At 54.1% G+C, this 27,935-nt stretch overlaps 3 protein-coding genes and 1 long non-coding RNA gene across 15 annotated transcripts in view; 2 read left to right on the plus strand and 2 right to left on the minus strand.

The window, feature by feature from the left end:
* The window catches only part of CLASRP (CLK4 associating serine/arginine rich protein), a 32,762-nt gene extending 27,065 nt beyond the window's left edge, over positions 1-5,697 (plus strand). For 2 of the 5 annotated variants that reach the window (XM_033223619.1, XM_033223622.1), the window contains 7 exons: positions 2,172-2,435; positions 2,854-3,311; positions 3,889-3,947; positions 4,025-4,071; positions 4,844-4,926; positions 5,278-5,302; positions 5,543-5,697. In XM_033223619.1, the coding sequence (XP_033079510.1) occupies positions 2,172-2,435; positions 2,854-3,311; positions 3,889-3,947; positions 4,025-4,071; positions 4,844-4,926; positions 5,278-5,302; positions 5,543-5,585 (979 nt within the window). In that variant the 3' untranslated portion in view covers positions 5,586-5,697. The remainder of the gene's footprint in view (positions 1-2,171; positions 2,436-2,853; positions 3,312-3,888; positions 3,948-4,024; positions 4,072-4,843; positions 4,927-5,277; positions 5,303-5,542) is intronic. The other 3 variants (XR_004440408.1, XM_033223620.1, XM_033223621.1) reach the window with 3 other exon arrangements.
* Positions 5,698-6,239: 542 nt separating this feature from the next.
* Positions 6,240-12,574, minus strand: ZNF296 (zinc finger protein 296). Its single transcript, XM_033223623.1, has 3 exons — positions 11,156-12,574; positions 10,793-10,942; positions 6,240-7,316 (listed from the first exon to the last, which is right to left on the minus strand). Exons 1-3 carry the CDS (start codon positions 11,451-11,453, stop codon positions 6,337-6,339), a joined length of 1,428 nt encoding a protein of 475 aa, XP_033079514.1. The 5' UTR covers positions 11,454-12,574; the 3' UTR covers positions 6,240-6,336.
* Positions 10,765-27,225, plus strand: GEMIN7 (gem nuclear organelle associated protein 7). 8 transcript variants are annotated; one of them, XM_033223630.1, is made up of 3 exons: positions 10,776-10,902; positions 26,010-26,138; positions 26,414-27,225. In XM_033223630.1, the coding sequence occupies exon 3, from the start codon at positions 26,422-26,424 to the stop codon at positions 26,815-26,817; it is 396 nt and encodes a 131-aa protein (XP_033079521.1). In that variant the 5' UTR covers positions 10,776-10,902; positions 26,010-26,138; positions 26,414-26,421; the 3' UTR covers positions 26,818-27,225. The 8 variants fall into 8 exon arrangements, 7 of the variants coding, with proteins under 7 accessions (XP_033079518.1, XP_033079521.1, XP_033079517.1 ...); XM_033223624.1 differs by lacking the exons at positions 10,776-10,902; positions 26,010-26,138 and adding exons at positions 14,649-14,978; positions 15,266-15,388; XM_033223628.1 differs by lacking the exon at positions 10,776-10,902 and adding an exon at positions 14,843-14,978.
* On the minus strand, positions 20,751-26,696 carry LOC117091385. Its single transcript, XR_004440411.1, has 2 exons — positions 26,376-26,696; positions 20,751-21,067 (listed from the first exon to the last, which is right to left on the minus strand). It is a non-coding gene; the product is annotated as an uncharacterized LOC117091385 (long non-coding RNA).
* Positions 27,226-27,935: the final 710 nt, after the last annotated feature.

The raw sequence follows: 27,935 nt of genomic DNA on the forward strand, positions 1-27,935 counted from the left end.
AAGATAGCTCATTGGCCTGGCGCGGTGGCTCACACTTGTAATCCCAGCACTTTGGGAGGCTGAGGCAGACAGATCTCCAGAGCTCAGGAGTTCGAGACCACCCTGGGCAACATGGTGAAAACCTGTGTCTACTAAAATACAAAAAATTAGGCCAGGCACGGTGTTTCACGCCTGTAATCCCAGAACTTTGAACCGGGGAAGCAGAGGTTGCAATGAGCTGAGATCGTGCTACTGCACTTCAGCCTGGTGATAGAGCGAGACTCCGTCTCAAAAAAAAAAAAAAAAAAAAATAGCTGGGCATGGTGGCATGCGCCTGTAGTCCCAGCTATGCAGGAGGCTGAGGCACAAGAATTGCTTGAACCCCGCAAGCGGAGGTTATAGTGAGCTAAGATTATGCCACTGCACCCCAGCTTGGGCTACAGAATGTGACTGCATCTCAAGGAAAAAAAAAAAAAAAGACATTTTATTTTGGGGAACACACGATGAGAGGCCAGCTCTAGGGATGGTTTAGAAAATAAAGTCACCTGGGGACTGGTCCACCCGCTTCCGGTCTCCTTTCCTGTTGGGGTCAGGACTGCTCTTGGAAGGGCAGCGACGCTGGGTCGGTGGGAGCATAGCCTGCAGGGCACCTGCCCGAGTGTAGAGTCCCTGGGCCTCTGCTTCTGTAAAATTGCAATAATAGCATCCGCTTCTCTGGGCTGTTAGAGGTGTAACAGGTAAACCCATGTAAGGTGTTTAGGACAGGGCTGGTGCTAAGTGCCGTTAATATCGTCAGCATCATTACCTGCATTATTGTAGCACTGATCACCATGTCAGCTGCCTGTAGGGTCTGGCAGGTAAAGTAGAGGGGCCAGGTAGAGATCCTGCTGACCTGGCAAGCACGTGTTCCCTCCAGTGGGGGTGTTGACCGCTCAACAGCAGGTCTAGTGTCACCTAGTCTTTCTAGTTCTCAGGAGAAGTTGAGGGTCTGGATTTTTAGAGGATAGCTGTTGTTTTCTTTCCTTTGTTTTGAGACAGAGTCTCGCTGTGTCACCCAGGCTGGAGTGCAGTGGCACGATCTCGGCTCACTGCAACCTCCACCTCTTGGGTTCAAGTGATTCTCCTGCCACAGCCTCCGAAGTAGCTGGGATTACAGGCGCACACCACCATGTCCGGCTAATTTTTGTATTTCTAGTAGAGACTGGGTTTCACTGTGTTGGCCAGGCTGGTCTTGACCTCCTGACCTTGTGATCCACCCACCTTGGACTCCCAAAGTGCTGGGATTACAGGCGTGAGCCACTGCGCCTGGCCCTTGTTTTCTTAATAATGACAACAAATTTTAATTTTATAAAAATTTCATTCAAAAATTAGCTGGGCATGGTGGTGCACGTCTGTAATCCCAGCTACTCGGGAGGCTGAGGCAGGAGAATTGCTTGAACCCAGGAGGCGGAGGTTGCGGTGAGCTGAGCTGTTGCACCACTGCACTCTAGCCTGGGTGACAGACTCTGTCTCAAAAAAAAAAAAACAAGAGAGCCCCAAGCAGAGTTAGTGTGTGGCCCAGAATTGGCTTCCGGGTCATATAGTCCTTGTAGCTTACCCAGAGCAATGACAGGAGAAGGAGTTGGAGGGCAGGTGGGACCTGGGCACATCTTGCATGCCAGCCTGAGAGTGTCCGGAGCAGGGAGAGGATGGGGTTCCACATCCCCAGATTAGAACTTGTGGGTCTGTGCTGAGACTGGTAGAGGACAAGGGGTGGTCCCCACTGCTGTCAAGACCCTGGACACAAGCAGGATGAGGAGGTGGGTGAGGGTGTAGATGAGGTCACCATGGAACACCATTGTGCCTGAGCTGGACACGGCTCATAAAGGGGGAGCCAGCCATCCCTCCCAGAGCGCCCCTCTCAAGAAGTTGCCAAGTGGGTGTCTAGTGAGGGAGAGGTGACACGGGCCAGGCAGGGCTCATGATGGCAGGACTGCCATTAGGCTGAGTGTATCTAGAACGCCATCTCTGTAGCCAGAGGGAGGCCAGAGTGCCGCTTCGGGACATTTCGGAGAGAGAGTAGCAGGAGAGGAGAGTCAAGCCCCTCACCCCGGGCCTTGCAGGAAGGAGGACTGTAGATCCGGAGCCAGGGTGGGGTGCGGTTGGGGTCCCTGGAGCCTCACAGTCCTCCTCCTGCCCTGCTGCATCCCCAGGAGCCGCTCCCACTCAGGGGACCGCTACAGGCGGGGCGGCCGGGGCCTCAGGCACCACAGCAGTAGCCGCAGCCGCAGCAGCTGGTCCCTCAGTCCGTCCCGCAGTCGCAGCCTGACTCACAGCCGCAGCCACAGCCCCAGCCCCAGCCAGAGCCGTAGCCACAGCCGCAGCCGCAGCCGCAGCCAGAGCCCCTCGCCATCACCCGCAAGAGAGAAGCTGACCAGGCCGGCCGCGTCCCCTGCTGTGGGCGAGAAGCTGAAAAAGTGAGCAGGGCGGGTCTGGAGGAAGAGGGCTGCCAACCTCAGGTGGGGAGGGCGAACGTCACCGTTTTCTTTTTGGGGAAACAGCCCTACCCCAGGAAGTCTGGGGGCCGGGGTATAGCCCTGGCCTGGGAGGGTGGATTTCAGGGGGACACAGCCCTGGCCTGGGGGGTCTGAGGAGGACACACCAAATCCTGGAGGATCTGCACAGTCAGAACCTTGTCCTTGATGAGGGTCAGAAGGGGCCAGGGCCCGGTCTTACAGGTTCTGTGGGGTCTGAGAGGGACATGGTCGCACCCTGGGGCCTCAGAAGGCCCATGACTTGGCCACCTGGTCTGAGGGCAGTGCTGAGGCTGGGGTCAGAGGTGGCAGCTGTCCTTTCCCCTTCCCAACCATGTCCTCTGGCCCTGCCCCCACCCAGGACCGAACCTGCCGCTGGTAAAGAGACAGGAGCTGCCAAAGTCAGTAAGAATTTGGAACTCGCCCGTCTAATTCCCGTCAGCAGCAGTGCCCAAGAGCTGGGCCTGGTGGGCCTGCAGGGGGGCCCGGGTGGGCTGGGAGATCCAGCCCCAGGGACTGGGAGGGGAGGGGAAGGGTCTGCCCCCATGAGAACCATGTCCCTCTTCCCTCCTCACTGTACACTGGGGCTCCATCTGTCACTGAGCCTCTGGGAGCTTCAAGGCTGTCCACAGCCTGCCCCTCCTCCCCACGTCGTTCCCCGTCCCCCCGCCCCAAAAGCCCCAGGCTCTTGGCTGAGGTGGGTTGTGGGAGCTCTGGGACACCCACCCCCTCTCCCACCTCTTCTCCCCCCTCCCCAGCCCAAGCTGACGCCTCAGGAGAAGCTGAAACTGAGGATGCAGAAGGCGCTGAACAGGCAGTGTATGTTCTGCCCCGCCCCTCCAGGGTTTCACAGCTCTTCCCCTTGGCAGTGGGAGCAAGGAGACCCAGCACCACCTCGGGAGGCCTGGCCCTTCCCTGGAGAGTCTGCGCAGGCGCGGAAGTGCTCTGGGGAGGAGTGGGTTTGCATCAGTTCCGCTGCCGCCGTGCTGAGGCCTTTGCAGTCAGGTTGACCTGTCTGAGCTCAGCCCCGTTTTAGAGAGTGGGGCTTTTGCCGGGCGCGGTGGCTCACGCCTGTAATCCCAGTACTTTGGGAGGCCAGGGTGGTGGAGCACGAAGTCAGGAGATTGAGACCATCCTGGCTAACACGGTGAAACCCCATCTCTACTAAAAATACAAAAAATTAGCCAGGCATGGTGGCGGGCTCCTGTAATCCCAGCTACTGGGGAGGCTGAGGCAGGAAAATGGCGTGAACCCGGGAGGCGGAGCTTGCAGTGAGCTGAGATCTCGCCACTGCACTCCAGCCTGGGCAACAGAGGGAGACTCCATCTCAAAAAAAAAAAAGAGAGCAGGGCTCTTAAGGGCACCCCTCAGCCACCGTATATCTTCCTCCCTACAGTCAAGGCGGATAAGAAGGCGGCACAGGAGAAGATGATCCAGCAGGAGCATGAGCGGCAGGTGAAGTGGGGAAGGGAGGGCTGGGGTGACGGGTAGGTGCTGGCCTGGCCACGTCCTCATAGCCCTGTCTGCTGCAGGAGCGGGAAGACGAGCTTCGAGCCATGGCCCGCAAGATCCGGATGAAGTAAGACCTTGCCCCTCCCTGTCCCATGGCCACACCTCCTGCTCCTGGGCTTCCTGGCCTTCCCACCACGGGCTCTTGGCTCGAGCCCTGCCCAGCTCCCTGTGGGTGGATGAAAGGCAGAGCCCTGCCTGGCCCTCAGGGCTGTGCCCCACCGCCTCTCTTGCTCCTCTTCCTGAATTTCCTCCCTCCATTTCGGCCTGCCTCCCGCCACCGCAACCTCGTCCCAGCTCTTCCAGCCTCCAAGTGCCAGTCACCTTTGCTGTTCTGTTGGCCTGGCAAGCTGTTCCTGATACCCCTTCCCCACCCACCCACTGCCATGGGTCTTTCTCCTGTCCCAGCCTGTTCATCTCCTAAGTGGAGACAGAGTCATTGTCTCACCTCACAGGCTGTTGGGGGGATTTGACAAGATCAAGGCCAGGCACGGAGAAGGCACCCAGTAGATGTAGCCATTAGGTTGTCAAGCCTGGCCACTGTGACGGAGACCATTTCAGCACTCAGTGTGTGCAGGTGCCCCAGTGCGGCAGGAAATGATGGGACTATCCTGCCTCCCTCTGTTCACAAGGCTTTCCTAGCTAGGGGGCTGGGATTCCAGTCAGCTCCGCCAGCTGGGGTCCCTCTGAACCCCGGGCCCCCTTTCCAAGCAGGGGTTGGTGGCAGTACCGGCCCCGTTGGTTTATTGTCTTCCTCAGAGTAGGGTGTCGGAAGCACCTGCCCTCCCTGAGTTCAGTGTGTCCAGGGTTCTCGGCCAGATGCTAACGCCATGCCTTTGCAGGGAGAGGGAACGCCGAGAGAAGGAGAGAGAAGAGTGGGAACGCCAGTACAGCCGGCAGAGTCGCTCACCCTCCCCCCGATACAGTGAGTGTCCCCACCTGGCTGGAGGGCTCTGGGGCTTTAAAGAAAAGTGTCAAGCAGGGTTACAAAAAAAAATAGTACGTGTTCCACATTAGCCTTCCAGAAATGAAAGCTCTTAAGACACACACACGTACACACACATTGCTTTAGTCACAAGGTGATGGCAGAAATTAGAAGTGCTCATTCCGGCGTGGGCTGGTGAGGGGCACAGATCGCAGCCACTGGACTCTCTGGAAATGTCCCCTCATTTGGAGACAACCCCTGAAGTTCAGTTTTGAGGACCTCACCCCGGGTCAAGGAAGAGGCCCTGACCCTAGATGTTTGCTCGCTCTTCATCTCCTCTTTTCTTTCCAGGTCGAGAATACAGCTCTTCTCGAAGGTAAGGAAGCCCAAGACCCTCCACTTTCTGGGAAGTGACACTTGTCCTTTGATGGGAGGTCCTGGCTCTCATTCCTCCAGCCTCACCCTGTACCCACCTCCCGTTGGAGGGGCTGGTCTCATCCCTTGGGGAACATCCCTCCTCTACAGACAAGTGCTCCCATCACTGAAGCCTCCATGGCCCCAGGTGTGTTGATGTGTGTACACCCCATTCTCACGGCCCCTCCCTTTCTGCTTCCAGGCGCTCAAGGTCCCGATCCCGAAGCCCCCATTACCGACATTAGGCAGAAGAGGGAGGGGTGGGGAGGACAAGGGGGTGGGGTAAGGGGCTTAAGCTGTGATGCTGCTGGTTTTATCTCTAGTGAAATAAAGTCAAAAGTTATTTAATTCCCGTCACCTGCCTCAGTGTCATCTGTGTGATTGGTGCAGGGCTCTCCCACCCCAGGGCCCACTGGCCAGCAGAGCCAGCTGGGAGGGTGCTTGGGTTTACAGGCCAGGTGCCAGTGCTGCCTGTGTGGCACATCTTGCCCACATCTGATGGCTAAGTGGCAGGCCCCTGTTCATCAGAACCTGCCATGGCTCAGTGAGGCCTGCACAGGAGGCCAGGGCGCAGTCCCAAGGGAGAGGGCCCAGACCTGCCCGCAGGTGTGGACACAGGGTGTCGGCCCAGCATGTCCCGCATGGGCCCCTTTGCCTGGGGCCTCTGGCGACAGGTCCAGGCCTCTCCCCGCCCTCGCCTTGGCCCCTGCCCTGGCCTCGCCCGCACCAGGAACTGGGAGCGCGGCTTTCTGTGCCAATCCTGCTGCGCCGCAGGCACTGGGGGCTGGCCGTTCCCTCACCCCCTCACTCCAAACCGGTCTGTCCAGCCGTCCACCCCAAGGAGGGGAAGCCTCCTGCCCCACCTCAGCACCCCAAGAAAGCCAGAGTCCAAACGAGTATAAATAAAAGGGGAAATTTACTTGGAGAAGGGGGCAAAAACAGGAGGTCAACAAGTGTTGGTGGCGGTGCCAGGGACAGTGGCGGCCTTTCCTGGGCTCAGGCCTCCCCGGCCGCCTCCGGGTGCTTCTGCCGGAGGTGTTTGTCCAGGGTGGCTCGCAGGCCGAAGGGCACGTGGCAGTGAGGGCACTCGAAGCGGGTGCTGCCAGGCGTCATGCCGTGCATGCGGCGGTGGCGGTTGAGCTTGCTGCTCTGGGCGCAGGCGTAGTTGCAGAGCTCACAGGTGTAGGGGCGCTCCCCGGTGTGCGAGCGCCGATGCACTGTCAAGTTGCTGCTGTTGGTAAAATGCTTCCCACAGAACTCACAGCTGCCCCCGGGCCCACGGCTCTTGCCCCCTGACTTGGGCATCTTTTTGGGTGATGCCTTCTGGCTGTTTGCAGGGTCAGTTCTCTGTTCTGTGGTGATGGCTCCCCAAGTGTCTCCACCAGGGCCGGCTTGAGCCCCACTGCCAGGAGCCCCGGGTTCTTGGACACCTGCTGTGGCGGCGGCTCCAGCCCCCTCACCACTGCTGCATGGGAGGGTGCTGGCGGGGGCAGCGGCATGGGCAGCCGGCTCCGGAGGGGCCGCAGAGGTCTGCTCCTGGCTGGTGTCAGCCATGAGGGGGCTCTGGGGCGGCACCTGCCGGTGGGTCTTCTTGTGGCGGTTGAGCTTGCTGCTTTGGGCGCAGGCATAGGGACACTGGTCGCAAGCATAGGGCCGCTCGCCTGTGTGCGAGCGCATGTGCACCTTGAGGTTGCTGAAGGAGCTGAGGGTCTTCTTGCACACGGGACAGGTGGGGCTCCGCCGGGTGAGGCCGCTGCCACTTGCACGGGGGCTCTTGGCCTCAACTGCTGGCCCCACCACTGCCGACACGGCTGCGGCCACCTCGGCCAGGCCCAGGAGGGGGGCCTCCGGGGCCTCTGATTCTGTCTGGTAGATGGACAGTCCGTGGTCCCACTGGGCGTGACGCAGCAGCTTCCAGGCCACTGTGAACTGTTTGCCACAGCGCAGGCAGCTCAAGGCCTTTCGCTCCTCTCGTTCTGGTAAGAAAAAGAGGCAGAGTGTTAGTGCGGAGAGGAAGGAGTCATGGGGGTTGCAGTTCACAGCTGCCAGCTGGACACCTTATGTGGGACAGGCACTCCTGCAGGGGCCAAGGACTTGGCAGTAACAAGACACACACACTCCGGAAGGACCAGGAAGCTGATGCTCAGAGGAGGAGTGGACACGAAAAATCTGTGGAGTGGGTGCTGAGTACCTGAGGCTTTGTGTTTGAAAACCATTTTTTTTTTTGGAGACAGAGTCTCGCTCTGTTGCCCGGGCTGGAGTGCAATGGCGGATCTTGGCTCAATGCAAGCTCTGCCTCCTGGGTTCACGCCATTCTCCCGCCTCAGCCTCCTGAGTAGCTGGGATTACAGGCGCTCGCCACCATGCCCGGCTAATTTTTGTATTTTTATTAGAGACAGGGTTTCAACGTGTTAGCCAGGATGGGAAAACCATTTTTTTAAAGACAGTCTCACTCTGTCACCCAGGCTGGGGTGCAGTGGTGCAATCTCAGCTCACTGCAACCTCCACCTCCCGGATTCAAGCTATTCTCATGCCTAACCTCCCGAGTAGTTCGGATTACAGGCGCCCGCCACCACGCCTGGCTAATTTTTGTATTTTTAGTAGAGATGGGGCTTCACCATATTGGCCAGGCTGGTCTCAAACTCTCCACCTCAAGTGATCCTCCCACCTTGGCCTCCCAAAGTGCTGGGATTACAGGCCTGAGCCACTGCGCTAGGCCATGTGTTTGAAAACCTTTTGAAAAGTTAAGTTGGCTGGGTGCGGTGGTTCAAGCCTGTAATCCCAACACTTCGGGAGGCCGAGGCAAGCGAATCACGAGGTCAGGAAATCAAGACCATCCTGGCTAACATGGTGAAACCCTGTCTCTACTAAAAGTACAAAAAATTAGCCGGGCCTGTAGTCCCAGCTACTTGGGAGGCTGAGGCAGGAGAATGGCGTGAACCCAGGAGGCGGAGCTTGCAGTGAGCCGAGATCACACCACTGCACTCCAGCCCAGGCAACAGAGTGAGACTCTGTCTCAAAAAAAAAAAAAAAAAAGTTACGTTAATTCAGTGAGCGCTTCCTACATGCTAGGTGCTGAGCCATGGCTCCTAGCCCAGCTTTCCCTCAGGACAGGAAAATAAGATCTCCATTTTCCAGAGAGGAAAACTGAGGCACAGAGAGGCATTTTCCCAGGGTGGCACAGCTTGGAAGGGGTAAAGCTGGGATTTCAATCCAGACTACTGGGGGAGGGGGAGAGGGCAGAACGAGGCTTGCTTTTTTTTGCTTTAAGTTTTGAATTTAGTATTTTTTAAAGAGACGGGGCCCTGCTACGTTGCCCAGGCTATTCTTGAACTTACGGCCTGAAGCCATCCTTCCACCCCAGCCCCTCGAAGTGCTGGGATTACAGGCGTGAGCCGCCATGTCCAGCTGGGAACAGAGGGTTTTGAATAAGATTTTTGGTTTAGGTCGCGCGCAGTGGCTCATATCTGTAATCCCAGCACTTTGGGAGGCTGAAGCGGGTGGATCTCTTGAGGTCAGGGGTTTGAAACCAGCCTGGCCAACACGATGAAACCCTGTCTCTACTAAAAATACAAAATAGCCAGGCGTGGTGACGGGCACCTGTAATCCCAGCCACTTGGGAGGTTAAGGCAGGAGAATCGCTTGAACCCAAGAGGCAGAGGTTGCAGTGAGCCAAGATCCTACCACTGCAATCCAGCCTGGGTGACAAAAGCGAGATTCTGTCTCAAAAAAAAAAAAAAAAGGAATTTTGGTTTAATAACAATAATTTTTAAAGTAATTGAGATAGCCGGGCGTGGTGGCTCATGCCTGTAATTCCAGCACTTCAGGAGGCCGAGACAGGCAGATCACCTGAGGTCAGGAGTTTGACACACTAGCCTGGTCAACATGGTGAAACCCTGTCTCTACCAAAAATACAAAAACTCGCCAGCCACGGTGGTGCACGCCTGTAGTCCCAGCTACCTGGAGGGCTGAGGCCGAATCACTTGAACCTGGGAGGCGGAGGTTGCAGTGAGCTGAGACTGTGCCACAGCACTCTAGCATGGGTGACAGAGTAAGACTCCGCCTCAAAATAATAATAATAATAATGGGGATAGCTACAGAGAAAGCTTAGTGGCCACATAGTAAACAGGTGGTAGTGACCTGGGTTCCCCACCCTCTACATGGATCTCAAATTGACAGCCCCCAAACCTGAACTTGGATTTTTATCTGGACCTTTGGGGTACTCTCAGAGGACACTTCCTAGCTGAACTGCCTTTCCATTTTTCAAATTCTGGAGTCTTGCATGAGACCACCTTTGTGATACAAGCAGTCCCGGGTCAAGAACACAGGCCTGGCCTGCATTCAAATGCAGACTTCTCTGCTCCCTAGTTGTGTGACCTTGGGCAAGACACAGTCCTCTGTGTGCCTCAGTTGCTAGAATTCAGGGACCCTAGAGATCCCCTCCCTTTCAAGGGTGGTTGTGACCTTGCTTGGGGGAATGGTTGAGAGCTTAGGTCCACATAAGCGCTCAAACTGCAGAGCCTGTGAAACCAAGGTGTCCACCATTCTCCAAGCCCTGCAGTGGTTTGTTCCAGCAATTCTATCACAGCCCCCCTCGCTCGCTCGCTCGCTCACTCTCCAGGCCACTCTCCATGCTCCAACTTTTCTAAAGCCAATTCAATCAGTCACAAGCCCCTCCTCTTTCCCACCACCAGACCCTCCCTGGCCCAACCCTAAATAATTCCACTTCTCAAAAGTCTCAGGAGGGCAAGGGGCGGGGGGACTGGAAATTAGGTTTGGATTAAGCCCTGCAGCCAACACTGACCAAAAGCTCACCGAGGGTCAAGTGCCATGTGAAGGATTTTAATTCCCTCCCAAGAGGAGGAACCCTGGTGTCCAGCACCCAGGAGCTCGCTCAAACCAGGGGATTCCCACCACGCAGTGCTGGGAGATTCCATCACCAAGGGAAGCCAGAAGCCCCTTCCCTGGCTCGGAACAGTTAGCTGTACTAGCACCTCAATCAGAATTGACAGACAGGAGGAGGTGGCAACCTCCCCATTCCAGCTGGCCTCCACTCCCCCTCCCCCCAGGCCACTGCCCTCCCCAGAGGTCCCCCCCTACTGCCACCCTGGTCCAGCCACCTGGCCAGTTATTTCTGGCCAAGGGGAAGGAGAAGTGAAACCAGGTTGGGGTGTGTGTGTGGGGGGCAAAATCCCGGGCTAGTCTTCTGGGGCTGGCCACACCCTGTAAGCGGCCCCCTCCTTCCCTGCCCAACCCCCCTGGCCCCCCCTTCCCACCACCACCACTAGTCCCTGCCCCGGGACGGGCAGGCCCTGGCCACGCCTAGGCTGCACCCGATGGGAAGCGAGAAAGGGGAAGTAGCGCTCAGTGCCCTGCCGTCCAGCCTAGTCCCTCTCCAGCAGGAAGCCCGGCCCTTGAACTTGAGAGGAGGACTGCACCCGGCTTTACTCACCTGAGCCCTGGCCGCCGCTGGGGCCTCTGAAGAGCTGACAGCCCAGCTTCTTGTGGTCCATGAAGGCAGTGATGGCCTCCAACGGGAAGGTCTGCAGGCAGCGGCCGCAGGTCAACAGATCTGGGTGTTTGTCGGTCCAGGGCTGGCGGTCTGCAGGGAGGAAGCGGGTGGTGAGCGTGGGGTGGGGCCAGGATGGGGGCTGAGGGTGCCGAAGGAGAGGGGAAACCGAAGGTCAGAAGGGAGCCTGGGGGGCAGGACGGGGCGAAAGAGATAAGGCAGGGCGAGGGGCCCATGCCCAAAGGGAGGGGTCCCACCCGAGGGTCAAAGGTAAGGGAGGCTGGGCCCAGGGCCCGGGGCGCTCACCAGGAAGGTTCGGGGTCAGCGGTGTCCACAGAGTCCACGGGTTCCGCGCGCCGAGGGCGAGAAGGGCGGCCCCGGCGGGCATGGGGCCAGAGGAGTGGTGGGGTTCGCCGCCGAACCGCCCCGCCGAGGACACCTCCTTCGGGGAGAAGGACCCCAGTCTTGGGGCCTGTTGGGGCCGCGCGTCTGGCTCGGGCTTGAGTTCGATGACGAGGTCCTGCATTTCCATCTCGTCGTCTGGGTTGGCTGCGGGCGCGGGCTCTACTCGGCGGGGCGCGCTGCCGGCCTTGCGGCGGGACATGAGTCGCGGGCCGGGCGAGCGGGCGGGCGGGCGGAGGACGCACAAGCGGAGGACGCACAAGCGGAGGACGCACAAGCGGAGGACGCACAAGCGGAGGACGCGCGGACCGTGCGCGCTCAGGTGAGTGACTGCGGCGACCCGCTGCGAACTCTTACACGTGCTGGCCGGGCCCGTGGCTCCGCCTACCAGGGCGGGGCCTGATGGGAGGGGACCGAGCCGCGCTGCTGGGGCCCTGCCGGCGGCCTAACTCAATCTAGGCAGTGCCCCCTGTGCTTGGCTTAGTGACCAAATTTAATCACACCGAATTCCCACAAGGCATTGAAACAGCTATCCCTGATCCCATTTTAGGGCGGGTGAAACTGAGGCACGGGATGCCCACACACACCTCCAATCGAGAAAATAGTCGGTCACGTTTGTTATTAGGTGCTTAATAGTAATCTGGGCTATTCCATTAAATGCATTACAATAAAAATTCATTTTGCAAGCATTCACTGAGTGCCTCCTGTGCGCCAGACTCTGTTTGAAGCACTGGAAATACAGGAGGGAACAAACAGACGATAATGTTTGCCTGCACGGAGTTTAGACGGTGGGAGAAGACACTATAAATATAATTATGTAAAATATAGATGGCCCTTGATGATGACTAGTGCCATGGAGCAAAAGAAAGCTGGAAAGGCGGAGAGGGTTACTGGGGTTGAGGGATTCAATTTTCTCCCCTGTGCTGGGAAAGGGCATGGTGGATCTGAGGTTGGAGGGAAGGAAGCCAGCTAGTGGACCTGGGCATTGAGGAATTACAAGGAAAGGGAGAGGCAATACGGGTTGGGAATTGAGTTCAGTGAAAAAATGGGGGCAGATCCAAGCAATCTTTTGATCGCTTTAAGGTCTTTTGGTTTTCCTGAGACTGGAGCCTTGGGAGGGTTTTGAGCAGAGGAGGACTGTAATCATACACATCAACTCTGTTCCTAGACCAGGAGTCGCCATTAAAATCAAATAGCCAAGCAGTTCACCTGCCTCCACTCCGCCTGCTTGAACTTCCCTCCCCTAAGCAGTTCTCTCTGCTCACTGTTTGAAGTGGCATGGACACCCTGCCCCACCCTCAATCCCTGATGAGTATTCTTTTCTTCCTGGCACCGACCGCATGGCAGTATAGAACTGCTTGTGGACTGTCCTCTCCCCCACCCAATGCAAGCCCCCTGAGGTCAGGGCCAGAACCGGTCCTCCCCCAGCTGTGCCCAGCCCAGATGCTGATTTCAGATGCTGATCTCTTGGAGTTCTGCATTGTTATTCAGGTCGGGGCTCCATTGTCCTCCTGAGAGCAGAGGGCCCTGACCAACAGTATCTAAAGTAGCCCCACCCTGCTGAAGGCCTTGCAAATTACACTCCATGACCTCCATCTGTCCCCAGTTCCCTCTTGGATCTCACTTCTCCATCTGTCAAAGGAGGTAGGGCAGGTTGGAACTAGAAGGTTATCTGAGGTGGTTTCTTCTTCAATCCTGCCTCCTCTGATCACCCTTTTTTTAAAAAAGTAATTTTTAAATTTTCAAAAAAAATTTTTTTAAAAATAGAGACAGGGACTTGCTTTGTTGCCCTGGTTGGTCTGAAACTCTTGGCTTGAAGCGATCCTCCTGCTTCAGCGTCCCAAAGTGCTGAGATTACAGATGTGAGACACTGCACTCAGCCTCAGACCACCCAATTTTAAGTTCCATGGAACCCAGCCACCCACTATCCCATTGCCCTTATTTTACTCTTTTTTTTTTTTTTTTTTGAGATGGAGTTTTACTCTTGTTGCCCAGGCTGGAGTGCAATGGCACGATCTCAGCTCACTGCAACCTCCACCTCCGGGTTCAAGCGATTCTCCTGCCTGAGCCTCCGGAGTAGCTGGGATTACAGGCGCCCGGCTAATTTTTGTATTTTTAGTAGAGACAGGGTTTCATGATGTTGGCCAGGCTGGTCTCGAACTCCTGACCTCAGGTGATCCACCCGCCTCAGCCTCCCAAAGAGCTGGAATTGCAGGCGTGAACCACCGTGCCCGGCCTATTTTATTCTTTTTTTTTTTTTTTTTGAGACGGAGTCTTGCTCTGTCGCCTGGGCTGGAGTGCAGTGGCCGGATCTCAGCTCACTGCAAGCTCCACCTCCCGGGTTCACGACATTCTCCTGCCTCAGCCTCCGGAGTAGCTGGGACTACAGGCGGCCGCCACCTCGCCCGGCTAGTTTTTTGTATTTTTAGTAGGGACGGGGTTTCACGGGCTTAGCCAGGATGGTCTCGATCTCCTGACCTCGTGATCCGCCCGTCTCGGCCTCCCAAAGTGCTGAGATTACAGGCTTGAGCCACCGCGCCCAGCTATTTTATTCTTTATACATCACTTTGATCAAACCCTGAAGGATCTTGTTTACATATTTGCTCGTTTTACCCTATTCTGTCCCTTCTACCCCCACTAGAACGTAGGTTCTAGAAGGCAGGATGGGAGTCTGTCTTGTTCATAAATACAGCCCCTACTCGTTCATAGTTAAGTCAACAAATATTTATTGGGCACCTACTATGTGCCTGATGATATTCTTTCAACAGATATTTGCAAAGCACCAAATTGTGTACCTGGCACTAGGCCTTGGTGATCTAGTGGAAAGCAAACGCCCACAGGATCCCTGCCTAAATAGGACCCCGCATGGAGAAAGTGAATTCTGACTGGGCCTGGAATAGGGAGATTCATATTCCCCACTCAAGGCCTCAGTTTCCCCCTTTGTAAAATGGTACTGCAGGGAGAGCTGGAGGACAAAATGACCGCCTCTGATCCAGCCCAGCTACTTTCTTCGTATGCGGCATCTGAAACCATGATCTCCAGGTTTCCTGTAGAGGAGCGGGGGTTCCCACTGGAAGCGAGGGGTAGGAGTGCCTACATGTAGGGGGATGGGGATGGAAAGACCGAGCTCTGCCCTTAACCCAACAGGGAGGAAGTCTTCCCCTCTCTGAGCCTCAGTTTCTTTCTGCCGAAAATGGGCATCCCAGACGCCCCCAACTCGCAGGCAGGAAGATCGGACCAAAGTGCTCCGCAAAGCCGCGAGCCAGCCCGCGACCACGTGGGGCAGTGGCTGCGGCGCGGGCGGAACCCAGGCTCCGCGGCTCGCGGCCTGCCCGGGCCTCTGCAGCTGGGGCGCCGGCGGAAGTGGGGGCGCCAGTAGCCGCGGACCTCGGTGAGTATAGAGTGGTGGGGGGTCGCCAGCAGGTTCCCTCTCCCCGGCCCCAGCTCTGGACGCCTACCCCCGTGCAACGCCCGGAGTGACGGAAAGAGGCAGGACCGCGCCTGCAGCGCCGGCTGGAGGGACGCTCTGGTCCCCAGACGCTAGTATCAGGGACTGTTTGGCGATCACCGGCTGCGGGAATGTCCCACGCGGGTGGGGTGAGGAGAAGGGAGAAGGCGGAAAACTCCCCCTCCGGAAAAATAATAAATGGCCACGATAACAGCAGCATCGGTGGCAGTCATCCCGCTTTACCTGGAGCGGAATCGCTCGCTCAGTCTGAACCAGGAGGTGGGAAGAAAGTCCAGTCCGAACGCCCAGGGCGGTGTGGGAAGTGGACGCCTGGGGGCCGGGAGGACCTGCTTAGTATGAGAAAAGGAGAGCAATGGGTGGTCAGGGCGGAATTGAAAGGAAACTGACCAGCCCCAGGGGAGAAGGGGAGGGGAGAGATTCTGTGCTTGGGGTTCTGACCTTCTCGGGTGGCCCCATTTAACTAATTTGCATCAAGATTCAGCAGCCGACGGTGTGTGTATGTGTGTGTGTCTGTGGACACGTCAGCACCTTGGTTAATTAATTAGGTCTGGCGGCTTCTGAGTTGACAACTCAGCTGGTTCCCCACCCTGGCAATTGTGAAGAGTTGGCCAAATGTTTGTCCACTGAGCTGATCTCTTCTCTGGAGCACCAAGGCTACCAGGAGAGAGGTCTGTGAAACCCCTGCCCCTGCCATTGACCTAAGTGTTGGGCTCTTGAATGTAAAAGACTAGTTTTGCAAGTTGTGGGGGATGGGCTTGGGCATTTTTCCCTGACTCCTTCGGAAATCCTTGCCTTGGAGACTGAAAGGATAAAGGCCGCTGGGGCCAGGTCACCAGGGAGAATGGATAATGTCTGCCTCTGCCCTCCTGGGCACACCCTGTGTGACCTTTCTTTAACCAGTTTCTTATCAGGTTACACCTTGGCTCCACAGTCTGTCTTTCTGCATGGGGCACAGGTGAGGGCCTGAGTTTGCTCCCTCTTCCTCCACCCTCCAGCTGGCACCAAGGAAATTATTTTTTTTTTTTTTGAAACAGAGCCTCTCTGTTGCCCAGGCTGGAGTGCAGAGGGGCAGTCTCCACTCACTGCAACCTCCATTTCCCTGGTTCAAGCAATTCTCCTGCCTCAGCCTCCCGCGTAGCTTGGATTACAGGCGTGTGCCACCACACCCAACTATTTTTTTTGTATTTTTAGTAGAGACGGTTTCGTCATGTTGGTCAGGCTGGTCTGGAACTCCTGACCTCAGGTGATCCGCCCCCCCCCAGCCTCCCAAAGTGCTAGGATTATAGGTGTGAACCACCGCACCCAGCCCAAGGAAAGATTAGACCTGCCAGCTTCACTGGCCACCTGACGAAAATGGGGATTGCATCAATATGACCAAATCTCCCTTGGTTTTTTTCCTAATGGAGAATACAAGGCCCTATGCTGACCCTCCCTTAATTTCATTTTATCCAGGGATTTAACAGAATTCTTTGGCCACTCATCTAATTCATTTAGTAAGTACTCACCCTGGAGACGAGGGTGTTTCTCTTGAAACTCAAGTGTTAACCTAGGCTCAGGAAAGGCCCTGGGGGCTGGTGAGGCCTGACTAAATTGGAGTGACAGTGGTCAGAGAAATTAAAAAATGCAAGCAGGGCGTGGTGGCGTGGGATTGTAATCCCAGCTTCTCAGAAGGCTGAGGTGGGAGGATATCTTGAGTCCAGGAGTTGGAGATTAGTGTGGGCAATATAGGGAGACCTCACCTCAAAGTAAACAAGTAAATGTGCTTTTTAAAAAATTAGAAAATGCGTCGGCCGGGCGCGGTGGCTCAAGCCTGTAATCCCAGCACTTTGGGAGGCCGAGACGGGCGGATCACGAGGTCAGGAGATCGAGACCATCCTGGCTAACACGGTGAAACCCCGTCTCTACTAAAAAAATACAAAAAAATCTAGCCGGGCGAGGTGGTGGGCGCCTGTAGTTCCAGCTACTCGGGAGGCTGAGGCAGGAGAATGGCGTGAACCCGGGAGGCGGAGCTTGCAGTGAGCTGAGATCTGGCCACTGCACTCCAGCCTGGGCGACAGAGCAAGACTCTGTCTCAAAAAAAAAAAATTAGAAAATGCAAGGCCGGGCACAGTGGCTCATGCCTGTAATCCCAGCACTTTGGAGGCCGAGACGGGCGGATCACGAGGTCAGGAGATCGAGACCATCCTGGCTAACACGGTGAAACCCCGTCTCTACTAAAAAAATACAAAAAAATCTAGCCGGGCGAGGTGGTGGGCGCCTGTAGTTCCAGCTACTCGGGAGGCTGAGGCAGGAGAATGGCGTGAACCCGGAGGCGGAGCTTGCAGTGAGCTGAGATCTGGCCACTGCACTCCAGCCTGGGCGACAGAGCAAGACTCTGTCTCAAAAAAAAAAAATTAGAAAATGCAAGGCCGGGCACAGTGGCTCATGCCTGTAATCCCAGCACTTTGGGAGGCTGAATCAGGCGGATCAGGCCAAACCCTGTCTCTACTAAAAATGCAAAATTAGCCGGGTATGGTGGTGCGTGCCTATAGTCCTAGTTACTCGGGAGGCTGAGGCAGAAGAATTGCTTGAACCCGGGAGGTGGAGGTTGCAGTGAGCCGAGATCATGCCACTGCACTCCAGCCTGGGTGACAAGAGCGAGACTCTTAAAAAAAAAAAAAAAAAAAATTAGAAAACGCAAATATCCCTTAATTCCATTCACGTGGTCTTACCTGTCAGGAAAAACAAAACAAAACAAAAACCCTTGGAGTCTCCTTTGGCTGCTCTTTCCCTCAAATTATATAACCCTCATCCTGTCCATCAGCAAGGGCTCTTGACCTTTTTTTTGTTTTTGTTTTTTTGGAGACGGAGTCTCACTCTGACACCCAGGCTGGAGTACAGTGGCACGATCTCCGCTCACTTTATCCTCCACCCTCTGGGTTCAAGCAATTCTCCTGCCTCAGCCTCCCGAGTAGCTGGGATTACAGGCGTGCGCCACCACGCCCAGCTAACTTTTATATTTTTAGTAGAGATGGGATTTCACCATGTTGACCAGGCTGGTCTCATCCTGACCTCAGGTGATCCACCCACCTCAGCCTCCAAAAGTGCTGGGATTACAGGCGTGACCCACTGTGCCCAGCCTCGACCTTTCAAACATAGTCCAAGCTGACCACTTCTCCCCATTTCCACTGTCCCCAGCCCATCCTAAACATCATCTTCTTCCACCTGGAGCCCTACAGTGGCCTCCTCATTGCACTCCTGGTGTCTCCCTTCAGTCTCCTTGTTTATTGTGCATGCAGCGGGCAGAGGGTCCTGAGGACCCTAAGCCAGATCCTGTCCGTCCTTCACTCAGAACTGTTCAGCAGCTTTAGTCTCAGAGTAGAGACCCGAATTGTCATCACAGCCCACAAGGCGCTCTGTTCCTGTCCCCACCTCCTCCATGCTGGCCTCCTTGCTATGCCCCAAAGCCACCCTTTCCATGATCTTTGCATTTTGCTTTTCGCTCTGATTGGAATCTCCACATGGCTCCATTCCTAATTTCATTCAGGTCTATGCTCAAATGTAATCTCATTCTAGGGATCTTTCCTGGGCTCCCTTGAAACTACCCCCTGTCCCCCAGGCTGGTCAGATGTCTCCTCTGGACTCCTTCATTCCAGCCCTCCTCACTCTGGGTCATCACTGCCTGAGGACAGGTCTGTGTCCCCTATCGGACTGTGAGCCCACAAGGGCAGGACTGCGCTGTCTCAGTCCCAGATGTATTTCCAAGACCGCCCAACGTGGGTCAAGCACACAGCAGGTACTCACATGATGTGATGATAATGCTGGATAATGTGGATGAGTGAATTTTTTTTTTTTTTTTTTTTGAGACAGGGTCTCACACTCTGTCACTCAGGCTGGAGTGCAGTGGCACAGTTACGGCTCACTGCAGCCTCCACCTGCTGGGCTCAAGCGATTCCCCTCACCTCGGTCTCCTTAGTAGCTGGGACTCCAGTCGCACACCACCCATGCCCAGCTAATTTTTTTTTTTTTTTTTTTTTGTAGAGATGGGATTTTGCTCTATTGCCCAGGCTGGTCTTGAACTCCTGTGCTAAAGCAGTTCTCCAGCCTCAGCCTCCCAAAGTGCTGGGATTATAGTTGTGAGCCACCGCACCTGACTAGAAAACTTTCCTTTGGTGCATAAAAATGATAGAAAATTCAAATTTCAGTGTCCCAGTAAGTAAGGTTTTGTTGGAGAACAAACATGTTCATTTGTTTCCATACTGTCTATGGGTGCTATTGTGCTACTTGGCAGAGCTGAGCAGTGACAGTAAAATACTTTACAGAGAAGGTTCACAGACCTCTGCTATATATTTTGCCAAGAAGAAAAATAAAATAAAGTTAAAATAAAAACAATTTTGCCGGCTGGGCACGGCAGCTTACACTTGTAATCCCAGCACTTTGGGAGGCCGAGCGGGGTGGGTGGGGCGGGTCACCTGAGACCAGGAGATGGAGACCAGCCTGGCCAACATGGTGAAGCCCCATCTCTACTAAAATACAAAAATTAGCCAGGCGTGGTGGCGCGCGCCTGTAACCCCAGCTACTCAGAAGGCTGAGGCAGGAGAATCGCTTGAACCCGGGAGGCAGAGGTTGCAGTGAGCCAAGATCGCCCCACTGCACTCCAGTCTCGGTGATAGAGTGAGACTCTGTCTCAAAAAAAATTTTGCCAAGGAAGATTCTATTTGGGTCACTTGTGGGCATGTGAGATCAGTAAGATATGGCAGCTAATTATGCAGAGTGGGTGATGAGGTTAGATGCCTCACAGGGAGAGCTCTTTGTAACATTTTCTCTTCTTTTTTTTTTTTTTGTGAGACAGGGTCTCACTCTTCTCAGGCTGGAGTACAGTGGCACAATCATATCCCACTGCAGCCTCAACCTCCTTGGGCGCACTAGATCCTCCCATCTCAGCCTCCTGAGTAGCTGGGACTACAGGAGCGTACCCTTTGCCCGGCTAATTTTTCTATTTTTTCTAGAGATGGGATTTTGCTATGTTGCCCAGGCTGGTCTCAAACTCCTGGGCTGAAGTGATCCACCTGCCTTAGCCTCCTAAAGTGCTGGAATTACAGGCATGAGCCACCTCGTGCCCAGCTGCCTCTTCCTTTCTAAAATTAAAATTTAGTGACTGGGCGTGGTGGCTCAGGGCCTGTAATCCCAGCACTTTGGGAGGCTGAGGCAAGAGGATCGCTTGAGCCCAGATTGGAGACCAGCCTGGGCAATATAGTGAGACTTCATCTCTATAAAATAAAATTAATTAAAATTTTTATTTATTTGTTTATTTATTTATTTGAGACAGAGTCTTGCTCTGCTGTCCAGGCTGGAGTGCAGTGGCATGACCTTGACTGCAGCCTCTGGCTCGCAGGTTCAAGTGATTCTTATGCCTCAGCCTCCTGAGTAACTGGGATTACAGGCATGTGCTACCATGCCTGGCTATTTTTGGGGTGTGTGTTTGTTTTTGAGATGGGGTCCCGGTCTGTCGCCCAGACCGGAGTGCAGTGGCGCACTATCTCAGCTCACTGCAACCTCTGCCTCCCAGGTTCAAGCAAGTCTCCTGCCTCAGCCTCCTGAGTAGGTGGGATTACAGGAGCCCGCCACCATGCCCAGCCCAGCTAATTTTATTTATTTATGTATTTATTTTTTGAGACAGCGTTTCACTCTTGTTGCCTAGTCTGGAGTGCAATGGCGCAATCTCAGCTCACTGCAACCTCTGCTTCCCAAGTTCAAGTGATTCTCCTGCTTCAGCCTCCCAAGTAGCTGGGATTACAGGCATGCACCACCAGGCTAATTTTGTATTTTTAGTAGAGTTGGGGTTTCTCCATGTTGGTCAGGCTAGTCTCGACCTCAGGTGATCTGCCCACCTTGGCCTCCCAAAGTGCTGGGCTTATGGGCGGGAGCCACTGCGTCCAGCCTATGTTCATGTCTTCTATAGCCATCTTTATTCCTTCCTCCCTCTTTGTGACCTGTTTGTCTGCATCAGTGTTTCATCTGGGGCTATCAAGAGACGTTTGACAATTCATGGAGACTTTTTTTAAAAAAAACATTGTATTGAGATGCAATTCACATTCACCAGTTCACTGTTCACCAGTGGTGACATTTTTGGCTGTCGTAACTTGCAGAGGGGATGCTACTGGTATCTATTAATAGGGGGCAGAGGCCAGGATGCTGCTCAAACCTTACACCTATGCGTTGGACAGGCCCCACAACACAGCAGATAATTATCTAGCCCCAAATGTCAATAGTGTCCAGATTGAGTAGCCCTGGTTCACATCCTTGGCCTATCTGCAGGGTCCTGTCTTGCAAGGAGCTCATAGTTCATGTGCAGAGACAGGAAGAGCCTAATAAGAAAAAGGACAATGTAGGCCAGGCACAGTGGCTCACACCTGTAATCCCACCACTTTGGGAGGCTGAGGTGGGCGGATCACTTGAGGTCAGGAGTTGGAGACCAGCCTGACCAACATGGTGAAACCCTGTCTCTACTGAAAATACAAAAAGTAGCTAGACATGGTAGTGTGTGTCTGTAGTCCCAGCTTCTCGGGAGACTGAGGCACAAGAATCTCTTGAACCTGGGAGGCAGAGGTTGCAGTTAGCCAAGGTGGCACCACTGCACTCCAGCCTGGGCGACAGAGTGAGACTGTCTCCAAAAAAGAAAGAAAAAGGACAATTTCAGTCACCTCCCTTCTGTGCCTGGCCCCAGGGTCCTGGGTACCCAACGCTTGTCACTCAGCTCAGTTAGTCCTCACTAGGCTTTAGAGAGGAGAGGACCACCACAGGGAGAGCCACAGGGAGTGGTACAGCTGCTAAAACGTAGGTCCTGCTCTCTCAGGTCTGTACCCACAAGGCTGGCATTTCTCTATATGCGTTCGACATCATAGCATAGTGCTTCATATGTCGCAGACATGTGCCAGACATCACAGGTTAGTTAGGTCATTGAGTCCCCATGCCAGCCCTGTGAGTTAGGGCTCTGTTTTACAGATGGGGAAACAGCACAGATTAGTCAAGCTGTTTAACCCCAGGTCACACAGCAATACTAACAAGAGCAGTTCACTATTATGGAGAACCTAGTATGTGCCAGGCCCTGTCTGGCAGGAGCCTGCTGAATCCTAATAACAGCATAGGCAGCAATTGGGGCTATTTTTGCATACAATGGAAGAGAAAGCTGTCTCTTACTGAGGTCACACAGCTAAACTGGCCTGGGATCTCCACTCTTCATTTATTTTGTTGTTTGTTTGTTTTTTTCGAGAGGAGTCTTGCTCTGTCACCCAGGTTGGAGTGCAGTGGTGAGATCTCGGCTCACTGCAACCCTTGCCTCCCAGGTTCAAGTGATTCTCCTGCCTCAGCCTCCTGAGTAGCTGGGATTACAGGCATGTGCCACCATGCCTAGCTAATTTTTGTATTCTTAGTAGAGACGGGGTTTCACCATGTTGACCAGGCTGGTCTCGAACTCTTGACCTTGTGATCTACCTCCGTTAGCCTCTCAAACTGCTGGGATTACAGGTGTGAGCCACTGCGCCAGGCCAATGTTTGTTTTTGAGACAGAGTGTTGCTCTGTTGCCCAGGCTGGAGTACAGCGGCATGACCTCTGATCACTGCAACCTCTGCCTCCCAGGTTCAAGTGATTCTCCTGCCTCAGGCTCCCCAAGTGGCTGGGATTACAGGCACGTGCCACCACGTCCGGCTCATTTTTGTATTTTAGTAGAGACAGGGTTTTACTATGTTGGCCAGGCTGCTCTCAAACTCCTGACCTCTAGTGATCCTCCAGCCTCAGCCCCTAAAGTGCTGGGATTACAGGCGTGAACCACCATGCCCGGCCCATTCATGAATTCTCATTGGTCTCTAAGGCAGGCAGTTTTCTGGGGGCTGGAGATCCAGCAGTGGGAAAAGCAAGGTGGCCACCTTGAAGCTTACGGAGGGAAAGGAGATGCAGGCAGATACAGGGAACCGAAAGTGCAAGGGCCCAAGAAGGGACTGCCAGGCATCGTGCCTGAGAATCAGCAAGGAGGCCTGTGTGGCTGGGGTGGGGAGAGCAAGCGTGGTAACCACGAGGGTGCCGGCAGGATCCAGAGCTCACAGGGTCAGCAGGGCTGTGGTGAGGACTTTGACTTTGTCTCTGAGCAAGACAGAAGCCACAAGAGTCTCTGAGCAGAGAAGACATGTGATCTGACTCGGGCATTAACAAACAGGGTGTGGGTTGTAGACTGGAGGTGGTGAAGGTGGAAGCCAGGGACCCAGAGGGGAGTTCACTATAGTACTCTAGGCAGGAAGCGTCTCTGACGGCAGCAGAATGCTGGCACTGGAAGAGGTGAGAAGTGTTAGGTTGTGAATAAATAAATATATGTGTGTGTGTATTTTTTTTTCTTTCTTTTTTTTTTTTTTTTTGAGACAAAGTCTTGCTCTGTCGCCCAGGCTAGAGTACAATGGCGCCATCTGGGCTCACTGCAACATCCGCCTCCCAGGTTCAAGCGATTCTCCTGCCTCAGCCTCCTGAATAGCTGGGATTACAGGTGCCTGCCACCATGCTTGACTAATTTTTGTAGTTTTAGTAGAGACGGGGTTTTGCCATGTTGGCCAGGCTGGTCTTGAACTCTTGACCTCAAGGGATCTGCCCACCTCTGCCTCCCAAAGTGCTGGGATTACAGGTGTGAGACACTCCTTCCAGCCTTATACATTTTTTTCTCAGCCTTTCTTTGTCTTTTATGACTTTAATATATATATATATTTTTTTGAGACAGAGTCTTGCTTTGTTGCCCAGGCTGGAGTGCGGTGGCGCAATTTCGGCTCACTGCAAGCTCCACCTCCCGGGTTCACGCCATTCTCCTGCCTCAGCCTCCTGAGTAGCTGGGATTACAGGCCCCGCCACCACACCCGTCTGATTTTTTGGATTTTTGGTAGAGACGGGGGTTTCACCTTGTTAGCCAGGATGGTCTCGATTTCCTGACCTCGTGATCCACCCGCCTTGGCCTCCCAAAGTGCTGGGATTACAGGCGTGAGCCACCGTGCCTGGCCATGACTTTAATATTTTTGAAGAGCCCAGGTTAGTTGGGCTGTTTTTGTTTTTGTTTTTTCTTTTTTTTTTTGAGGCGGAGTCTCGCTCTGTCGCCCGGACTGGAGTGCAGTGGCCAGATCTCAGCTCACTGCAAGCTCTGCCTCCCGGGTTTACGCCATTCTCCTGCCTCAGCCTCCCGAGTAGCTGGGACTATAGGCGCCCGCCACCTCGCCCGGCTAGTTTTTGTATTTTTAGTAGAGACGGGGTTTCACCGTGTTAGCCAGGATGGTCTCGATCTCCTGACCTCGTGATCCGCCCGTCTCGGCCTCCCAAAGTGCTGGGATTACAGGCTTGAGCCACCGCGCCCGGCCTGTTTTTGTTTTTTCTAAGACAAAGTCTCACTCTTGCCCAGGCTGGAGTGCAGTGGCATGATCATAGCTCACTGCAGCTTCGACCTTCCAGGGCTCCAGTGATTCTCTTACCTCAGTCTTCTGAGTAGCTGGGACTTACATGAGTACATTGTCATGCCTGGCTAATGGTTTTTATTTTTAGTAGAGACAAGGTCTTACCATGTTGCCCAGGCTGGTCTTGAACTCCTGAACGCAAGCAATCCTCTCACCTTGGCCTCCCGAAGTACTGGGATTATAGGCGTGAGCCACTATCCCTGTCCCCGTTGTCCTTGTTTGGCCCAGAGGCTGGAAGGTCACTTGAGGCCAGGAGTTGGAGAACAGCCTCGGCAACATAGTGAGACCCTGTCTCTTTAAGAAGAAAAAAAAGGGCCGGGCACGGTGGCTCACACCTGTAATCCCAGCACTTTGGGAGGCCCAGGTGGGCGGATCACAATGTGAGGAGATCGAGACCATGGTGAAACGCCGTCTCTACTAAAAATACAAAAAGTTAGCCGGACGCAGTAGTGGGCGCCTGTAGTCCCAGCTATTCAGGAGGCTAAGGCAGGAGAATGGCGTGAACCCAGGATGTGAAGCTCGCGGTGAGCCGAGATCGCGCCACTGTACTCCAGCCTGGGGGACACAGCGAGACTCCGTCTCAAAAAAAAGAAGAAAAAAAGGAATAACACAGAATTGGTGCCCTGTCCTTCTTAGTGTCCCATTCCTGGAGATGTTGGCTTTGATCACTAAGTTAAGGGGGTGTATACCAGGTTCCTCCACTATAAATTTGTGTTTGCCCTTTACAGTGAATGAATATCTTTTTTTTTTTTTTTTTTTTTGAGATGGAGTCTCGCGCTGTCACCCAGGTTGGAGTGCTGTGGCCAGATCTCAGCTCACTGCAAGCTCCGCCTCCCAGGTTCACGCCATTCTCCTGCCTCAGCCTCCTGAGTAGCTGGGACTACAGGCGCCCACCACCTCGCCCGGCTAGTTTTTTGTAGTTTTTAGTAGAGACGGGGTTTCACCGTGTTAGCCAGGATGGTCTCGATCTCCTGACCTCGTGATCCGCCCATCTCGGCCTCCCAAAGTGCTAGGATTACAGGCTTGAGCCACCGCGCCCGGCCGTGAATGAATATCTTATGAGTCTGTTAATACTATGTAGCTACCTTATACTTCATCTAACTCCCATCCGTGTTTTTTTTTTTTTTTTTGACACAGAGTCTCACTCTGTCACCCCGGCTGGAGTGCTGTGGTGCGATCTCCACCCACTGCAGCCTGTGCCTTTTGGGTTCAAATGATTCTCCTGCCTTAACCCCCCAAGTAGCTGGGACTACAGGCACATGCCACCACACCCAGCTAATTTTTGTATTTTTGGTAGAGGTGGGGTTTCGCCATGTTGGCAGGGCTGGTCTGGAATTCCTGACCTCAAGTGATTCGCCCACCTTGGCCTCCCAAAGTTCTGGGATTACAGGTGTGAGCCACTGCACCCGGCCCTATCCACACATTTTTGCATCTATATCTTTTATATTTATTTACTTGCCAGTCTACAGTAAGGATTATATTTTTCTTCTCTTCCTTATTCATTTATTTATTATCAGTATGGATTATGGATTTCTGTTTTACCCAGTGGGTTATAATCTATCACTGTCATTATTGTATTCAAATGATTCCATATTTGGCCACTGGGAGACCTTTCAAGCTAGCTCCTGCATGAGTGGGAGTCTATTTAGAAGACAGAATTTCCTGATGGATTAGATGGGTTGTGTGTGAGAAAGGTGGGGTTTGTTCTTTTTTTTAAGAGACAGCGTCTTACTCTGTCACCCAAGCTGGAGTGCAGTTGCACGATTACGGCTCACTGCAGCCTCCTGAGTAGCCCAACTAATGTAAAATAATTTTTTTTTTTTTTTGTAGAAATGTGATTTCACTATATTGCCCAGGCTGGTCTCAAACTCCCGGCTTCAAAGTGATCCTCCTGCCTTGGCCTCCCAAAGTGCTGGGATTACAGGCATGCGCCACCATCCTGGCCGAGTTCATCTTTTGGCAAATATTTATTGCCTGGAAGTTGAGATAAAGCTGTTTTAAAAGCAGACAAAGGTCTTTGCCTTCATGGGGCTCATGTTTTTGTGCATGTGACACTTTGTTTCTGATCCAAGCCACTGGGAAATGATGGCACAGATTTTTAGCAGGGTGGATCGGTTTGGGACAGGTGAAGTGGAGCTGCCTAGGGAGACCAGCCTCTGCTTCCACTCCTCCCTCCTCCATTAGCCCCATGCTTACCATGTAATGACTTCCTGCCCTTTTTCTTCACTCAACAGCCAAGACAATGCAAACTCCAGTGACCATTCCTGTGCCTGTGCTCCGGCTGCCCCGGGGCCCTGATGGCTTCAGCCGTGGCTTTGCCCCTGATGGACGCAGAGCCCCCCTGAGGCCAGACGTTCCTGAAATCCAGGAGTGTCCCATAGCTCAAGAATCCCCAGAATTCCAGGAGCAGCGGGCCCGAGCTGCCCTTCGGGAGCGTTACCTCCGCAGCCTGCTGGCCATGGTGGGTCGTCAGGTGAGCTTCACGTTGCACGAGGGTGTGCGTGTGGCCGCCCACTTCGGAGCCACCGACCTGGATGTGGCCAACTTCTACGTGTCACAGCTGCAGACTCCCATAGGTGTGCAAGCAGAGGCGCTGCTCCGATGTAGTGACATAATTTCATATACCTTCAAGCCATAAAGACATTGTGTTCACTTTTCTGCTTGAGGCTAAGCCACTGTATCCCAGGCCTCCCAATGTTCCCAAGCCAGGAACTCTGGGCCCCATGGAGTTATGAGCTCCCTTGGAATTTTCAGCCAAGCTTTAAGCAAGTCTGGACTCCTGAGACCTCCTGGGTCTAGTCAGTAAAATTCTGCAACTCTAGGAATTCTAAGATTCCATTGGAAGGAATGCTCTACCTCACAGAACTCTGAACCCTACAGAAATATGGGCCTGCTGCCATTTCTTGAAGACCAGGGCATCGGGGTGGGGTGATAAAGGAGACCACCTGCACAGGGGGACGTTATTAAAGAGGCTGCAAAGTTCAGCCACCCTGAAGATACTCCCTAGTGCTCCCCTCCTGCTAAAGAACCAGTTACCCCAGGAAAATTCGACTCCTGTTTTTCTTTCTTTAATTAAGTATACCCACGGGGATGGAGTCATCTTTAGGAGCTGGTAGGGTAGTTATCCCAGGGCTGAATCCAGTGGAGCTGAGCCAAGTAGGACAGGAGCCCAGATAAAGGTGTAGGGGCTGCAGGGCCCCAAGTCTCCTGGAAATGCTGGAGTGACCGGAATGCCGGGATTGGGAGATTAGTATTTGATTTCATTTTGGGGCGGGCGGTGGCTCATGTTGGGTCACGTGGTCGTGCCCAAGCGCTCCTCCTGTTGTTCCACCTGTGGTTGCTGTGGACTGCACACGACAGCAGATTCGCTGTCCCCTCGTTGGAGGTGAATGGTCGGATCTCGAGTGGCGGCGCCCCTCATAAAAGGCCGAGGATTCGCGATCAGGGTGCAACTTCATCCCCTCCTCTTTTCTCTCCAGCCTTATAGCTTGGCCGTTCACATCGCGCGCTTCACTAAGCCCCCTGTCACTAGTAACCTTTCAGGGCATTGTTTAAAAAGAAAGCAGTTTCTGTCCCCTTCTGTAGTTCCCTTAAATTCAGGATGTAAGCGAAGCCTTCCATTAAGTAAAGGTGAGTGTCGTTTTGTCTCAGTCGCGAAAGTACGGCGGCCGATGATGAACCGCGCCAGGAGCAACCTCAGCTGCCTTCAGTCGGTTAGCGACGCCTAGCTCTCGAGTTGCCTTGGCGACGACGCGG

This window comes from Trachypithecus francoisi, unplaced genomic scaffold (assembly GCF_009764315.1).
Source record: "Trachypithecus francoisi isolate TF-2019V2 unplaced genomic scaffold, Tfra_2.0 Lachesis_group12, whole genome shotgun sequence".
NCBI classification, from domain to species: domain Eukaryota; kingdom Metazoa; phylum Chordata; class Mammalia; order Primates; family Cercopithecidae; genus Trachypithecus; species Trachypithecus francoisi.